This window comes from Monodelphis domestica, chromosome 7 (genome assembly GCF_027887165.1).
Source record: "Monodelphis domestica isolate mMonDom1 chromosome 7, mMonDom1.pri, whole genome shotgun sequence".
Taxonomy (NCBI): domain Eukaryota; kingdom Metazoa; phylum Chordata; class Mammalia; order Didelphimorphia; family Didelphidae; genus Monodelphis; species Monodelphis domestica.
This window is the reverse complement of record NC_077233.1, coordinates 83,549,399-83,568,309: the sequence shown is the minus strand read 5'-3', so window position 1 is coordinate 83,568,309 and position 18,911 is coordinate 83,549,399. Positions and strand designations below refer to the sequence as shown.

Genomic DNA, 18,911 nt, shown 5'->3' with positions numbered 1-18,911 from the left:
AAACCTCATCATACTCATCAATAAGGCAAAAGATAACTGATCCTTCTCTTGGTTAGTTACTGCTTACCACCAGCTTCTCTAAAGTAAACCTAAGTGATTTTATCTCTTTCAAAGGGGGAATCTTAACCTGAGGTCCATATACTTTAAAAATACATATATTCTGGGGCAGCTCAATGGCTCAGTGGCTTGAAGACAGTGGGGGGTAGGGGTGTTCTGGGTTCAAATCTGACCTCCAACACTTCCTAGCTATGTGACTGTGGGCAAGTTACTTAACCCCCATTGGCTAGCCCTCACTGCTCTTTTGCATTGTAGCAGATACAGACTATTGATTTTAAGATGATAAAAAATTCTTTTAACACATAGATATAGTCTGATAAATATATCTCAATAAAACTGATTTCCTTTATAATCCTATGCATTTTTTATGTATTTAAAAATGTTATTCTATGAAGAGGTCCATAGACTTCACCAGACTGTCAAAGAGTTCCATGACACAAAACAAGGTCAAGAATTCCTACTTTCAATGCTGAGCTTAATGTTTATGTTGTCCTAATTTCTTTTGCATAAAAGTTTTGGCAGTAGAGAGAGTTATTGGCATAAAATCTCTTACATATCATCCCGGGCTCCACCCAGCCTTTCAGGAATATTCTAGTCCTTCACCATTAGAAGTGTCTTTCTAACATTCTCAAACACTTTTTTTTTTTTTAAGATGGACTATTCAGTTGGATACTGATCAAATCATGAGAAACACTAATTTCTATTTGTTTTCATAAAACTTTTTAGCATTATCCTCAGAGATCAATAAGCATTCATTAATGATAATGAGGAGTTATAACATTGCCTCCCGACTTACTATGTAGCATCCTCATCTGTAAAATAAAATGATGAAGTAGAGCTCTTGTCCCAGATTAAAAATGTTCCTTTATTGCCTACCCTTACCACTCTTCTGCCTTGGAGCCAATACACAGTATTGACTCCAAGACGGAAGGTAAGGGTTTAAAAAAAAATGTTCCTTTATTACTTAAATCTTCTACAGCCTTGTCTGACTCTCATTTTCACTTTTCACATTATGCATTGTTTCATATTCATTTGTGTACATATCATATGCTCCTATTATACTGTGAATTCTTTGAGGTCACAGACTATTTTTTCCTTCATGTTTCATCTTGCATCCCCAAAGTCAAGTAAGTATAAAATCTTCCACAAATGTCAGATGATTGAATTGAACTAAATAATTTGAGTAATTTTCACTTCAAGAACAGGCAGCTACAAAAACTGGTAAAAAACTAATCCCTCACAGTTGATGGATACTAATACACTATTGGTGGAGCTGTGAATTGGTCCAACAATTTTGGAAAGTAATTTGGAATTATGCTGAGAAAACAATACCACCTTACAACTCTCTTAGTGACAAAAAGTACCCTTTGAGTCAGAGATCTCCTTTCTAGGCATATGCTCCATGCAGATCAAACACAGAAAGAGGGGTCTTATTATATATCAAAATATCCCCATCCAAACTTTTATCAATAACAAAGAACTGAAAATAAAGCAGATGTCCATCAACTAAGGATGGTTAAATGAAAAGTAGTATATGAATGTAATAGAATATTAACTTCACCTTAAGAAATAATGAATATGAAGAACTCATAGATTCATGGGAAGACTGATACAAAGCACAGTAAACAGAGTCAGAGACATAATACATATTTACTACAATATGAATAGAAATAACAAAAAAGGAAACTGAAAGCATGGACATAATGACTATGCTCAACTCCATAAAAGACATGAGAAAATATGCCTTCTTCCATTCTTTGGAGAGATGGAGAACTCTGGGTGCATATATGCCAGATTTGTTGGTTAAAGTGTTGGCTAGTGTTGATTAGTCTTGCTGAAATTCTTTCTCTCTCCTTTTTTCTTTGTTTTCAAGACATGGTTCCTTGGAGAAAGGAGGGGAAAACAATGAATATTTGGAAATGAATATGTTGTAAAAGCAAAAGATAATAAAATGTGAAAAGTAATAAGGAAAAATGAATATGTTATCCCTGATAACCAGATAAACCACCTTCCCAAATTGTTTTGTGTTTATTTTATATATGTTTTACATTCATTTACCAAGATACATGTTGTCTACTCCTCCAAGTAGAATCCAAGCTCTTTAAATGCAGAGCTTTTTTGCTTTGTTTTCCTGGACCTAGCATAGTTTATAACACATTATAAGTAAATACTTATTAAATAACACATTTCTTTTTGCCAACAGGTCACAGAAGAAGTCCACCGGTTACTAAAGCGATGTAGCTATGAATTTACATGTCGAGGGAAAGTCAGTGTCAAGGGAAAAGGTGAAATGTTGACCTATTTTCTGGAAGGAAAAGCAAATGGAAGTAATTCTCAAACCAGATCCTTAAACTTAGAACGGAAAATGTATCCATGTGGGAAATCAAACATTCAGACAAAACTGGGAACCAGCTGCCCTTCTGTCTCATCTGTGGCTAACTTTACAGTCAAAGCTGGGATTGGAGCCCTGCAGACAGCAGGCACCCATACCAATCCAACGCTTCATTACCTTCCTTCTGTGCCAGCTGTGAAAGAAGCCTAGACGAGTACCATTGGAAGTGAACTCAGACGGCATGAAACTTGTCAAGGAGATCTACGGTCATAGGTTGTGGCATCAACCATGGATCCAATCTAACACAACCAAAGAAAGCCGGGAAGCTCCATAGAAGAAAACTTGGAATGGAAGCAATAAGGGCTAACAATTGTGTTAGGACAAGAAAAATGCAGATTTTCTGAAAATAAGGAAAATTTTCTTGGATTTTTAAAAAAGGTAAATGGTATCCTGAAGAGATGTGTGTAAATGATAATGTATGTGTGTATATATCCTAACTCTATATAAACACATATACACTCACACTCCTATATTTAGGCATAAAATTTATATAGATATATGCATTTATTTAAACCTTATTTGCAGTGACATAAGGGAGCTGTCGCATCTTTATATCCACTTATTGTTTGGTCTGAGTTGGGTCTAAAATTTTGATGAGGGATACAGGATTTTAGAAACATATTCTGAGGTTATAGCAAGAACAATGAAAGTTTTGCTCAGAGTTTGAATTAATAAACAAACCTAAAAAAGGCAGCAGCTTTATCCAAGATTGGACTAAGCCAATTCCAAAACAGCTGCATCTGCTCACTCTAACTTGCCTCCTCCAACCCTGGAAAACATCCAATCAGCATCACATTTAGTACAATGAGTCAAAATTAGGTTACAAAAAAGTCTGGACTCAGGACCTTGATGGATTACTGACAAATACTTGAACCATCTCTAAGCATCTTTGCCCAGATGTTGCCCCATGATCAATCACAGGGTGCAGCTAAAGCCAGAAGTTCCATGCTTCAGGTGCAACAATCAGCCAATAATATTTAGAAGCCCCCTTTCCTTCTGCATGAATACTTGTAGCCATTGGATTTCTTCCAAAGGAACTCCTTTGCTAAGGATTAGAGATTGAGGGGCTTCATACTGAATCATCACCTTCTGTAAATGTCAGTAGTAGTACTTCTATGCTTGGCCAATATTTTTTTTTACTTTGATGACTTTTTGCTTCTTGTAAAATCCTCCAAACTCACTTTTTAAATGTCGAGTGTTATTGTTCAAAGTAAATAAGGAGACAAATCTCATTTTTCATCTTTTTCATGTATGTTTTTTAATTTCCTATGAGTTGAACAATATGCTACTTTGTTTTGATTTAGAGAAAAACAAATACACAACATTTGGGAAGTTTATGTTATCAGATATTTTGTTTGTCTGGAAGTCCTAATTTTTCTGAACAGACAATTTTAGATTAACAAAATTATTTTAATACCAGAAAAGAGCACTCTTGTCCCAAAGTTATAGAAATCTAGATTAAAGAAGTGATGATAGTTTCTGTGAACTTGATATATCCATCATTATAGTGTTATAGCATTAATTAAAGGTCAGAGGTTATTCAGGACATAAAATAGCGAGGGAGGATACAACTGTGAGTAATAAAGCAAGTTTAAAAAGAACAGATTGAAGCCTATGAGTGTCTAATCCTAGGGGCGCATCTGGATAATATGAAAGGTCTAAAGAGCTAAACAAGGTCTAGAGTTGTGGTCAGAGAGTCTTTAGGAGAAGTGCTTGCAAATAAGGTTGGAGCATCCTTAGTTCCAAAGACATTAGTAATAGCTAGAAAGAGGTCAGAGGATTACAGTTGAATCCTACCACTTATTGAATCCAAAATTCTGGCAATCCTCATAGCAAATTCTCTTCCACTGAAGGGTATATATAGCTGTTGGGATTCTATGTTTTTAGAAAAGGAACAGTGGAAGGCCCAGATTTTTACATGCTTAGTATTCATATTCTGTGAGTTCTTAAGATGAGTCTTTCTGCTTATAGCTCTCCCAGTTTATTGCAGTTAGAGGCTGAATTGTATTTATTTGGAACTAAAGATAGCTCTGACACTTCTGCTGACTCCATGTTAGGAGCAAAGTGGGACAGGAATGGTCTTCCTAGTGACCAGGTTGTTATGATTAAGAATGAGGAGGGAAATTAACTTGGAATTTTGGGGGAGAATTCAGAAATACAAATGAAGGCAACAGGGATATTATGAAAAAGGATATGTGATAGAGCAACATATGATAAAATTTTGTGAAGATAAAATCAACCATGGAAGCATGAAATCAAAAGGAAACATGGAAAATGGGATTCCCTTCATGTGCCAAAAGTCTGGCTGGTCCATATAAGCCTACTTGGATTTCTTGAGTTTCCCCATTAGGCTGATATAAATCAAGTAAATGAGATTACCTCAATTGGCAATGCTAACAACCAATGAAGGTACAAGGTGAAATTTATACAAAGGGTGAAGTGGAGACCACCACTGGTTCAGAAGGAACTGAGAAAGGTCAAGATAAGGGAAGAATTTATTATATGAAAGTTCTATGAGAGATATTCTAAAGGAGATTCAACACTTTGCTGGCACTACTAAGAAATACTTGAAGTACTCCAGGGAGTGCCTGATTAAGCATTTAATTTCCCCTTTATCTCTGTCCCTTCATCTCTGGCATTGGTTCTCAAAAGTATCATCTGAAGACATGACACCTAAATGTCCCTAATACCTTTTCAGGGAGTCTATAATGTCATAACTATTTTTGTAATAGTACTAAAATATTCTCGTTTCTGATATGGCAAGTATTGATAAATTTATAAACAAAAGCTCATGGAAAGTCCTCAATAATTTTAAAATGGATCTTGAGATCAAAAAGTTTGAGTACCACTGACCTAGGGATGGGGTGATAGGACCTTAGGCAAGTCACAACCTCCTTAATCCTCTGTTTCTTCATCTGTAAAATGATAAAGTTGAAAAAAAAGATCTTTGAGTTCCCTTAAATGTTCAAGATCTATGACCCAATGATTTTATAACTTTCTGAAAGCAAACAAATTAAAAGTCTTTCTGGTGCAAAGAAAATAAAGGGAGATGCTAGGCAAATTTCAAATATGATCTAATAATATCACAATCCAGGAGATCCTAGATTGGTGCTATGAAAGATGAAAAGTGGGCCATAGCGATACCCGCACCCACTACCAGAATCAGTGTGACAAAAAGGGTTGCAGAAATCAAAATGAATCTCACAGAATGTTCAAGGCATTGGTATCTTAGAAATGATCTGATTCAGCTCCATTTTTCAAAAGAATGAGGCAGGGAGAGATGGGTCACTTGCCTAAGGTCATACAGCCAGGAAGTGGAAGTTAACTTTTAAATTCCATTTTTTATCCAAACTCTTTCATGATACTTTAGTTTCGTAAAAATTATATCCAGTTAGAGGACCACCAGGTGAGGTGGAAAGTTCCTAAAAAGATCTTGTGTCCACTACTAAAACTCTTCTTTGGAGCCAAAGTAATAAAGCTAGATAGCATGGAATTACAAGGTCATAAGAACACATACCTTCCATTATATAACTGTAACTCTGTTTGGAAATAAAGCTCCCACCCAGAGGTCCCTCAGACTCTGAGGAATATTTGGGTTCTATAGCAGAATTTGATATGTTTGTATATAAAGAGGGGCATCTTAAGTGACACCTAGAAAATTGTCTGAGATCAGGAAGCATGTGGGTAGTGTGTCATCTATAAGGAGACTTTCCATCCTCAGCCATCACCAGCTAAGCTGTTAAAACATCACTCATCATTCTTGAGCACCTGGGTAATGAATAGACCACTAGGAAGTTAAATTGTATAAAATAATATGATCAAGAATGGGGAAGGGAAAGTGCATGGGACAGAAAGAAAAAGAGAAACAACATTTTTTACCATGAATTTTCCTGTTGATTGCCCATGATAATTTAGACTATATGCTGTATGGTCTGCGTTCTTAAAAGCAAATTTTAGCTGGCTTGTCTCAGATGGATAGTTCTACTATTTAGGGGCCAATTAGTAGATGAGTGAATATGCTTAAACAATCAATTCTGGGTCATTTCTTAAGATAGTTTCACCTTTATTGTTCCATTTGGTTGTTCTGACTTTGGGAGTTGGGGAAAGTACAGTGTGAAGTTGGGATGAAATAGGAGTAGTACATACCAAATTGTAGGTTCCTTGAGGGCATGAACTCTATCATATTCATCTTTTTATTCCCTACAGTGCCTAGCACAGTGCCTTGCATATTGTAGGTGCTCAGTAAATGGCTATTGAATATATGGATTCACCACAGAGTTAAGCAAAAAAGTTCAGTTACAGTTTCTTAAAAATGAAGGTCTTCAATAGAACCACAGGATGCTCCACAATTCAGAAAAATAAATAAAAAACTCTTAGAATACTGGTTGAACTTGACAAACCTGAGTCATTGGTACAAGCTTTCTGTGAAAGTACTTGGTCCTTATCCTTAAAGATAAGTACCACCAGAATTTGTTCATATGGGAAATTAGATGAAGAAAAGAAACATTTGTGAATTCCTATAGGTTATTTGGGAATTACTAAAACAAACAAAAATAATCAAAGGCAAAAGAAATTTGATCTAAAGTTCAAGAGAATGGGTAACAAATAGTGACATATTTGTACCAAAGAATTGTCTGGTCAAGTGTATGTAAGGGATTTCCAGTAAGGTCCAGGGAATTGGCCCAAGAGATGTCAAAAGAAGGATTTATTAATATCAGGGCAGGAGTTGTGGTAGGACTAGACTAATTAGAAAGAGCCAGAATTGGAATCCAGCTAAACAGGAGGGGTTTTGCAAAGACCACAAAGTTGCATTTGGAACCAAATGCTTTTATTTTTGTCATTAGTAACTTTTGCTTGGGTTAATTTAGTTGAAAATGTAGAGTTAATATTTATTTCCTTTCACATGATGTATCCCTCTTTAGACAAGAATAGTTCCTTATATTAAGTTTTTTTTTCCATTTCATTGTTAAATTGGTTTCAATAAGATAACTTCAAAATGGTAACTCTTTTCACCCATACATTCTTTTTTTTTCATTCTTTCTACCTTTAACTCATGTAAACTGTATCTATGAAGAGGACATAATTATAATGAACAGTCTGATTTGGTTCACAAATGCACAAATTCATATTGATATTAGGGAAATAAATCTTTTACTGTCATATTTCTATGAACAATGAGGATGTATATTTTTAATTATGTAAATTTTATAATCAGGGGTAGGAAAAATCCTAAGGTATTAAGATGCTTTCTGAAATATGACTTCTGTCCCTTTTGTGTCCCAGTGGAAAATTCCCACCCTGCTGGCCTCTTGGGTTGTACAGGGTCACTCCCATATCTCTTAGGATGGTCCCCAACCCAGTAATGTGGAAGGCACAGGTGAACTAGGCAGCAGCTCCTAGGAAATAAGGTCTTAATAGTACAACCCTCCTGTAAGTGGGGCTTGGACCAAGGCCATCCACAAGAACCATCAATGTCACCTTTTTCACCTCAGCTACTGACACCAGCAACAGAGCCCCGGGGCTGAAATGTCTTTCACCTTTTTGTGGCACCTAATTATATCAGTCCTCTGCTCTTCCTTTCCCCAACTCCTCCTTACCCCATGCATTGTACATCAAAATTATGACAGCTCTTTGTAATTCAAGCTCTGACAATGGACTGGTTCATCTTGCTATAACCCCTGTCAAATAGAATATTCTTTTCCTTATAGTCATGACATTTAAATCATTTAGAGCAAAACAGGAATAACCCCCCTCTAAGTTGATCTGTATTCTTGAAACCTAGACAACATTCCAGTTTGAGGAAGTCCTCCCCTCTCCCTAAATAGGTGCCAATTCTGACAAGATGTTTTTGTAGGATTGTCTGTTGCAAGCACAATGCTTCCCTCCATTTGCATGATTTTTCCATAAATGATAGTGATGATTATCTTTATGTCCGAAGATAAGAATAGAGCTCTTCAGACTCTTATTTGTTCTTCTATCCTTGTTGCAACTCCTCCTTCCTTATATTTGGCACTGTTTGCAAACCATTCATCTCTCAGCACTTTTTCCCACCAAGTTTTTATAATCTTGAAATTGCAAAGTAATATTCAATGAAGTTCTTGAATAGTCCCAAGAGTTTTATATGCTAATCAAAAATGAACAGAATACTTCAAATAAACTGTAAATAGTTCTTTGCAAATGTCTCTCATGAGCTTTGAAATAGCAGCTATTGTTTGGCTGAATACATACATACATACATACCTCCCTTACTTTTTTTGTTTGCTTTTTACATTTTAGCTCTTTCTAAAATCTCAGAGAGCCTGTTCTATGATCACATTGGATGTGTGGTTTTTTTAAACATTTTGCCAATACAGAGACTATGGTTGTGTCTTTAAAAACAACTAATTCAATCATACTGAGAACATGTAGCCTATAAATTCCAAAAAGGAGAAAGAGGGGTCGGAGCAAAGGAGGAGAGGGAAGAAGAGAGAAGGAGGGAAGGATGGAGAAAGGAAAATAGGGAGGGAAGAAGAAAGGAAATAGTCACTGATTCAAATAATCAATTGGTGGTTTGTTCGAATTTTTTGGTCGGAGATATGATGTTGCATAGTGTTGCATAGATGACCTCAGGCTCAGTAAGACCCAGGTTCAAATTCTGCCTGTGGTATCTACTGGCTATGTGACCTGGAGAAAGTCACTTTATATCTCAGTGCTCTAGGTAACTCTCTAAGTTTGTACTTTATAGAGCAGATGCCAATCTAAATAGAGAGTCTCCTCACTAGGAGTTCTATATGCCACTGAAATCATAGTTCTGTTCTCCCTCCTCTCCACCCTTCCCCCAAAAGTTGGTCCATTCAGGTGTATGGTTGTATGTATGTGTGTGGGTGGGAGAGTGGTGAGTGTGTGGGTGTGGGTGGTTGTATGCATGTGTGTGTGGCCACAGACAAAATGAGGAATTTATATAAGAAATGCTGTTGAGAGTATATTGACTCCATTTTTGCTAATGTTCCTTGGGTATAACTTGGACATTTTTTGGAAGCAAAAAAAAAGAGCTCTTCCAGTAAATGACTGTTCTAGGGCACTCAAACAGTAGCTTGGTGACCCTAAAGAGTGAATTTAGCCTTAACAGTGAATGGGGGCAAAGATGCCTCATGGCATCCTAGAAAAGAGCTCCAGATGCGGCGGAATCTGACTCAATAGGCCATTTAGCCTAGAATGTTTGTAGACACAAAGGCCTCTTGACATCACATTGGTGGGTGCCAGAGACCACAAGCTCAAGGCTGTTGAGCATAAACAATAAGATTCCATCCCTGGGAAAGGGGGATGTGTATCAGTAAGTGATTCACCTGAGTATGTTCACTTTAACAAACAATGATTTCCTTTAACATCAGCAATTCCAAGCTCTGTATGGGCCCTGTTGAAACAGGAGCACTATTTAGCCATAATGTCCTTTGGAGTTTTGTATTGCAGTGATAAGCAACATTTTTTAATTTGTGATAAACTTGTATGATATTGCCTTATTTATTTTTAATCTTGTACAGTGTTAATGTACAAATGCTGGCCTTTAATGTATTATTCACTTTAAAGAGTTTATTATGAAAAAATTTTGTAAATAGTCTAGCAATGATAAGTAATTGCATGTCCACTTGTACCAAAAACACACACTCATGACATCACACACACACACACACACACTCAGCACACACACACACACTCAGCACACTTTTAATGAATGTTGATGGTTTTTCTTTTATAACAGAGGTTTTTACACCTGCATGATGATGACTAGCTCTTTGGAAATGGCCGTTCTTTGTGCTCCTCTCTGCAACCTCTTGCATGCCACTTATGCCTGATGTCAGTGACAAAGCAAAACAAAACCCAGGATGTCTCTAAAGTGCTTGAACATATCACTTTTGACACTGAGTGTCCCCAGTCTGTGCATGTGCATTCCACAGGAGCAAATTTTGATGAAAATGCTAGCCCAGGAAAAAAACAAACAAACAAACAATTAAAAGCTCCCCTGCTGCCAATAATTTTATTGTTAGTTACATCCATTGTATCTGTAGTGTGGGAGCCATCTATTCAGATTTTACAACTTCATTCATTAGAAGCAATAAATTTAACTCTGTACACTGTAACATAAAATGAATGGAAACACTAAACATATAATAAGCATTGCAAACATTCTTTGGATGCTAAGGACTCCATTCGACATTGGACAAGTATCAGAGAAAGAAGTAAGACTGTTACCTAAGTACTATTATTTCAAGAGGGTAGTATAATTATTGTCTCTAAAACAAAGACAGTTGCTGCATTGTACTTGTATACACAAACACGCACACTCGTTGGTTCCTATGCAGAGACGATTTCAGACCTTACCCAAGTAGAGCTCATCTTAGACCAATTGGCATGGATAGTGGAAGCCAGAATTTGGATCAAAGTTTTCATTAGTTATCCTATTATAATTTCCATTGAGAAGCTTGTGTTTGTAAGCTTCCAAATTCTCTCAAATTAACTTTCCAACTTGCTTCCCATAGAGAACCACATGAAAACATGTTGGCATTACTTCTTTTTCGCAAAAGCTTTGGTCTCTACTACTCCTCATGGGCCTCAGATTTTACATTGTTTATAAAAATATGAAAAAGTGTCATTGTATGCTTTAGCAGGATAGGCTATGACCAACTATAACACAGAGTGGAGGTTGGAATTTAAAAGAGTAAAAATTCTCTAATGTGAATTCTCTAATCTAAATCTAATCTAAAAATTCTCTAATCTCTCTAAATTGAGAGAGATTTCTTTCCTGACCAAAATAGTTTGAGTTTAATCTCTCATGCAAAATATTGATCATTTGACACTGTAGTTCATTTTTCTATGATTTAAAGTGTACCTAATGGAGCATATACTCTGGAGTGCCTCTGTGGTTCAGGCTACACTCTGCCAAAAGCTTTAATAAGTTCGGTAAAAGAAATGCAGTCTTCCAAATTTAATCTACCTGTCGAAAAATGTGTTAGAGACATTGGTTGGCTAAACAAAATAGCCTCCTTGTCTTTGGTCCCTTAGAACAGTTGAATTTTAGAGCTAACAAACTCTGTAAAGACAGTTCAACCCCATCATTTTGCACATGATGAAACAGTCCCTGAGGGATAAAATGACTTGCTTGAGGTCATGTAGCTAGTTTTAGATGCAATTCTTGTCTCTAAAATCAAGATACATGCTCAGGGAAACTCCTGACTCTGTTCTGGGGCATTGACATATTTAAATAGTAGTGATGAAATTTCCTCAGATGCCTAGAAAGACTGAATGTATCTTTCTAAACTCTTAATATAGGTATGAAGGCAAGATTGGGGAGGAAAACTATTTTGGATTGGGTCTTGCTTAAATTGAACCTACTGCAAACTGTTGTCATTGTTCACTACTCAGAATTTTTTACTTTGGGAAGGAAAAAGAATTTTATCAGGAAAATAAATGAAACATATATTGTAGGACTGCACTTAGAGATTCTTTACTAAACTAATCATAAAGACTGATCATTCAAAAAGAAAAGAAAAGAACATAAGGATTGTCCCTCAAAGTAGGACTCACAGTATAGTACAATGAAAAGAAATGATGAGTTGTCATTCCGAGGACCTAGGTTGAAACCCCATTGCTGTGGCTGACCTATATGATCATAGGCCAATATCACTTCACTTCACTAGGACTAAGTTTTCTCAATGGTAAATTAGGTGGAACTATTCTAGATGGTTGCTAAAGTGACTTCTACCTCTAATTTTTTGGAATTCTGACAGGATTAACTACACAAACTGATTCAAAAACTATAGAAAGAAATCAATATGATCAGTCATAATTCTTTTTTAAGCCCTGAAACTCTTGCTAAAAATGGTATTTTCCAGTTTGATCAGCTCCCTAATTAATCAGAATCATCTTTGATTGACTTTTGGATCATTCATAAAACCCAGATATATCCTCAAAGGATAAAGATTGGCAACTTTCAAGAGTGGATCTGGGTTTTTCCAGAAGACTTTGAAATCAATGGCTTCCAAAAAATGTTTACAATGGTGACACAGTTAGAATGAGTTATTACCTCTCAGGAGGACTACTTTGAAGGGACAACACATTTGTATTCATAAGATCTAGTGAACTATTTAAAAAACCATAGTTGATGTCTATTTTAAAAATAATATATGTATTTCAAAATTTATTAATACAACACAATATGCTAAAATGAAGTTACATAATGAGGTGGTTAATTCAAGATATGGGTTGTTTTTTTTTTTTTGAGAAAATGAATCCCCTTCTTAAGGCACCTTGCTGCCTGCTATGGTTTTATTTTTGCTTGTATGGTTCTAAGAGCAGTCAAATGTTGCAATGCTTTTGGGTCCTGTGTCACTGTTTGTGACCCCAACAGGTTTTTGGAAGGACATGATCATTTCTGCCTAGGCCCCAAGAGATTTTTTTTAAGACTTTGTATCTTAGAACTACTTTTGGAGTCGGGATATAATTAGGATAGTCCAAAGAAAATACCCCTTTAAGAATGAACTAATTGATTCTAAGGTTAAGAGATTATGGAAGACATCTCAGGGATATAGATAGATTCAGACCAGATGTTGAGAAGTTCTATAGAATATATTGAAATGAATCCTGCAAATTTACTCTACATTTTTAGAGGAACAACAGAGCTATCAAAGGGTCTAGAAATTAGGTCTCTACAGCTGTTTGGTATATATCAGAGTGATCACAGCTATTTGTATCATATTGACAAAAAGCCATCTATCAATTATTATATTCTTTGTCATTTCACACTAATGCTCTTCTCCAGGCTCCTACTTCAATATTATGTTTCCAGCAGGGTATTTGGACTGGTCAGAGATCAAGGGCATTAGTATAAGAGGGGAACAGTGATGACAGAAGGATTGAGTAGAAACTAAAGCACAAACTAAGGTTAGCTCTCTAGACTCCAAAGGATATAAAGCTGTCGAGGATTGAAAAACTGCCTAAAGAGGGCAAGAAAAGAAGGAGGTAATGAGAAAAGTATGAGAGATTATGCAAAAACAACCCTAAACACTCCATATAAATTATATTTAAAAAGTGAGAACATCAAACCATGATTATTGGCTTTGCTTCCCTTTCAACAAAATTTCCATATCTAATTGATTTTTACTATATAGCATCATGACATTCAATTTCTTTTAAAATCCCAGATCTAATATAAAAAGCCCACTGCTAATGATAAGGAGGCTATGCTGACTAGAAGATATTTCTGTAACAGTGGGGTGTGCCTCATTTCTACTCCTTCACCTCACTGGCTATTAACAAGAACTATTCCCAAACACAATCTCTCTTACTGAAGTGTGTGGGAAGTGAATTTTTCCCAGATGTGTTCATTAGAAAATAGCTAGAATAAGAATAATCAAGCAAACAATGGAAATGATTTTTAAATCATAAGAGAAACCTCTTTCCTCGCTTTTAGAGAAGCACTGTCACATTTTGCGTTGGTCTGATCTCATCTGGCATACTGTGATGAAAACAGCAGACCCTGATCTTCAGGTTTGGGCTATCTCATGGATATTATACTTTAAAGTGTTTCAAATGGAACAACCCATGCCTTTCAAAACTTCAAGTGTTTCTTGTTGTTTCATGTTTCTTATAGACCTTGTATACTGGCTGTATATATACATTGTCCTTCTTAGGGAAAGATTTGTAGTAAAGGTGCTATCAGCATTGTTTTTTGAATTTCACAAATTTACACATCTTCTGACTATGCAAAGTTATATTACCCAGCACTTAAGTTGAACTTTCATGATGCTGAAAATGATTATTACTGAGTTTTTGTGCTCTGAATCTACGAATGATCTGATAACTATATCATGGAAAGCATTTCTCTGATGATTAGGGTGATAGGCAATGATAGCTATTTGAAAAGTGGGGTAGAATTGGGAAAGTAATAGAATTAAGAGTTATACACAATAGTTTTTGTCTCCATGGGCATATTCAAGTGGGGGAAGAGGGAATTATCTAGGCAATTTCAGTCCACCAGTCTGTGCTTGTGGATTCACAAGGTCTAGGGACATAATTATCCATATTAACTGTAACTGACTAAATTAATAATAAAATTCCTCCCCTCCTCATTTGATTTGAAGATGTAGAAATAACTGCAAGTTTATGAGACAAGATTATGATAACTTGGCTCCCAATTGGCCAATGACAAAGCAATCAATTATTAGATCTTTAGACCATCTTCAATATTAATGCTGATCACCCAGAAAGACTGAATCATATAATAACTTATAGTGATTGATAGGATGGCGGAAAATAAATGAGTTATCTGTGGGTCATGAATTTCATACATTATCTCTCCAGATAAAAGCTGAATTGAACCACTAATAAAGAGTAACATTGACAAGGTCATTCCCAAACTTTTTACCCTTACCTTCCATCTTGAAATCAATACTGTGTATTGGTTCCAAGGCAGAAGAGTGGTAAGGGCTAGGCAATGGGGGTCAAGTGACTTGCCCAGAGTTACACAGCTAGGAAGTGTCTGAGGTCAGATTTGAACCTGGGACCTCCCGTCTCTAGGCTTGGTTCTCAATCCACTGAGCCACTGAGCCACCCAGCTGCCACCCATTCCCAAACATTATTGCTGAGAGAACAGACTATGGATCTTAGAGTAGTAGCAAGTTGGCAAGTTAGGAGTTATATCTACTGATAAAATTCCAAGTCAGACCAAAAGAATATCCAAATACTTGTTATATTAACACACGCACAAACACATAAATATATATGTAAGCATATGAATTCATAAATGTATACATTTACCTATATGTACAGATACTTACACAAGCCAAAATGAAAGTTTCTTCTGCTTCTTATAGCAATTTGGATACAAAGATTGACCTGTGTCCTCAGGAATATGAAACAAAGTCCACCTCAATTTTGTTTTCATAACTTCTTAAATTATAGATCATATATCTAAAACTGGAAAGGATCTCAAAGGTCATTTAGATTGCAACTACCAATCATTTTACAAATGAAGAAACTAAAGACCAGAGAGTGACTTCCCTGAGATCACACAAGGAATAAGCATCAGCAATGGCATTCAAATCCAGGTTCTCTGATTTCCAAGCCAGTGATAATTATTTCTATTATATGTCACTGCCTTCTATTTATCTCTTTAATACTTATTAAATTACTCTTTTAAAAGGCAGATATATAATATTTCATTGGTCTCAAAAAGTTCAAAGATAAAACTTAGAAATCAGAAAACCCATCCAATAACAAATATAATTAAATTACCCAATAATTGATAACATGCTTAATATTTTTTGATTGGATATATTTTATTCTTGTATTTACATAGTAAAACTAAAATAGGACTTTTCAATCCACTTGGAATATTCAACTTTCAGAGGCATTCCTCTACAACAGTGAATCTTGGTAACTGTGAATTTAATAATAAAAACAATGCGACTTGATCCTCCAGATAAATCACTGCTCCTTTGGGAAAAAAAAAGTATAAAAATGACTGTTATTGTAAACCTATAAAAAATACATTGCACCTGGAAAGTTCCACCTTAGCACATTTAGATTTTCAAGAGGCTACTCTGTTGGCACCCTTGGACATGGATCATGTTATGGACCAAATCTCATCCTTGAACATCTCAGTTTTGCTAGACACATTATTCATATTTTGGTAGGACAGGCCAAAGGATATTAATGTTTACATTTGTTTCAAAATGCAACATAGCATTTCTTCTATCCCTTTGTTATATACAGATTTCCCTTTTTAAAGTCAGAATTTTTTGCAGAAGGTTGGCCTGATTTACAGAAGGTTGATCCTGAATGTAATGTATGTATACATATATATACACATTACATGTATATAAGTATACATATATACATTATATATTACATATATGTGTATATATAATATTCTTTGATCTTATATATGACATTTAATCAGATGCTATCAAAGACAGGAATTTTCATTTGTGTACTTTGTAAGAAACAATAAAATAAAATAAAATTTCTCTTAGAAATGACGTTTTCCTTCCCTCTTGAGTAAACAGTATTCTAAAATAAATGTTGGCCTATACTATTTGAATTTGATATGGTACAGCCATACTTTTTCTAGTGACATGGGGGATGAAAACCATCCTGTGGGTTTACATATCTATGGCCTACTGAGAGGGTAAATCCTATATGCACTTCAATTTACAGAAGCATTTCAAGTACAGATTTATAGCACTTTGACCTACAGTCCATGGGTTAAAGCTTTATTTTAAAGCAATTTTTTATCCTAAAAGTTTTAATTCTATATTTGGACTGCTTCCCCTTTGTCCCCTTCCTTCCTTCCTTCCTTCCTTCCTTCCTTCCTTCCTTCCTTCCTTCCTTCCTTCCTTCTTTCTTTCTTTCTTTTCTAACTTTCCCTTTCCTTAAAAATACATGAACAGAGCAACTTTGCCAAAGTGTTTTCAGTACTAAGGAGATAGGAAGCCAGTAAAGAGAAAGGAAGATAATATAAAATGGTTTGTCTGTATCCTATATTATTAGCTGACAGGGTGTTCATCATTCAGTGAATCCTTTTTTAAAATATTTAATTCTTCTGTGAAATAATTTAATTTTTATCAATATGTAGTCAGTCCCCAAATTCCAAATGGGTGATATTCAAAGTCAGATTTTACAACTCAGAATATGTATTTACAGAGAAAAAATTATGTAAATACTGACTAGGTTCCAAGGCTAGCCTAGAAAATTCTGCTTATTAAAATATATTTGGTTATCAATTAGCTATATTATTAGATAAACTGGCTTTTAGAGACAAATCTGAGAACTTAATCATCCTGCATAACCTCATACCTATGAAAAAGTCATTTCATAGCACTGGTTAAAAGAAAACAACAATAATAGCACTACAAAACTCTTTACCACACTCCCAACTCCATACTCCCTTCTACTTTAGCTCCTGAGATACCTGGTCCCTCAGTGCAAGGTAAGAAGGTAGTATGGTGGCTCAGGGAACACTTTTTTCCTCTCTGGTAGAATGCACACCTGTCATGGTCTGGACTAGACATTCTTATGTGGGGGCTATTCATTTTTTCGGGTATACCTGCATATCCTGAATGCCATTAAGAGCACAAAGCACTTGGCTTTCCTAGAGGGTCATACAACTCTGCCTTTAGCAATGTTAAAATCTAAATTTTTGTGCATGCTTTGATTATAATAAAGGCTGAAGGTTTTGGAACAATTTCACATGTTGGCGTTGAATTACAGTGAAATTATGGATTAATTTGGAATTTGGTTTGTTTCACTTTATGAATATGTAGCATGTGCAAAATAACTAAGCTATTCATTTCCTTTCATCATATGAAGGTTAGCTTTTAAATCGGGGCAACAATGCTATTCTCCTGTACAATTCAGTGTCAAGACATCATCATTATAACATCATAAGCCCAAATAAATTTGGATTTTGATAGTTTTTTTAGGTTTAATTATTTAGTATCTTACATTTCGCCTAATTGTCAATTCCTTATATTATTTAAACATCAATCACAAACACAACAATCAAAGCAATTTGTGCAACATCTCCACACATCACCATATAGAGGTGAATTTTATTCTCATTAAAAGTCAATCCATTCTTTTATTCCCACCTCTGTAGAAGAGGTATGGAAGTTTTCTGGACTCTTTAAATATTCAGCTACAATATGAATTAATATTCATAGCTTTAAGAAGAGAGTAGTGGGCAAATTTTCATTTTTTCTCCAACTACTATAAGCCACTGCTGTTGCTTATGTACATGAAAATAATAGAAATCTATTCAGTAATACAATAATTTGTTATCACTGGGTAACTTCTAATGATAGATTTGCATAAATAATACGGGTCTATTTTTATGTAAATAGAACACTGTAGAGTATCTTCCAGTCTTTTTCAGGATTGTTAAATTGAGAAGAGCATATTTGTCCTATTTTTATGTTATAAAGTGAATGGACTGAAATGTTAAATGTGAATGTACATTTCTTATTGCAACTTTTATACTGAGTGTTTGCACTATTATAATTTCTGGACTCTGATTTAACAAAAATAAAGGAAAACCTGCTTGAGTAAAAAATGGTCATTTTCTTTTGGGAAAGAAAGATTCCCAGGAATTACTTAGAATCTCTGACCTGATAAAGGCCTCAGAGACCATCTAGGACACAGTTCTTTAACCTTTCTTGTGTTATGGATCCCATGTGCAGTCTGGTTAAGACTATGGACCCTCTTCAGAATAATGTTTTTAAGTGTATAAAAAATAATACAAAGGAAAAGAATTATACTGAAATGGCCATTATTAAAATATTTTCAAGAATAAACAAGGTTACAAACTTCAGGTTAATAACTGCCTGTCCAGACCAATCTTTACCTAAATAAGATTTCCTTCTCTAATATCTGCAATAAATGATCATCCAGAATCCCTTCAATGATGAGAATCTCTTATCTTTCAAAG

The 18,911-nt window shown here is 35.3% G+C and overlaps 1 protein-coding gene across 2 annotated transcripts in view; it reads left to right on the top strand.

The window, feature by feature from the left end:
* Positions 1–18,536, top strand: part of ADCY1 (adenylate cyclase 1) — a 367,557-nt gene extending 349,021 nt beyond the window's left edge. For both annotated transcript variants that reach the window (XM_056804875.1, XM_056804876.1), the window contains one exon: positions 2,261–18,536. In XM_056804875.1, the coding sequence (XP_056660853.1) occupies positions 2,261–2,599 (339 nt within the window). In that variant the 3' untranslated portion in view covers positions 2,600–18,536. The remainder of the gene's footprint in view (positions 1–2,260) is intronic.
* The last annotated feature ends 375 nt before the right edge of the window (positions 18,537–18,911 follow it).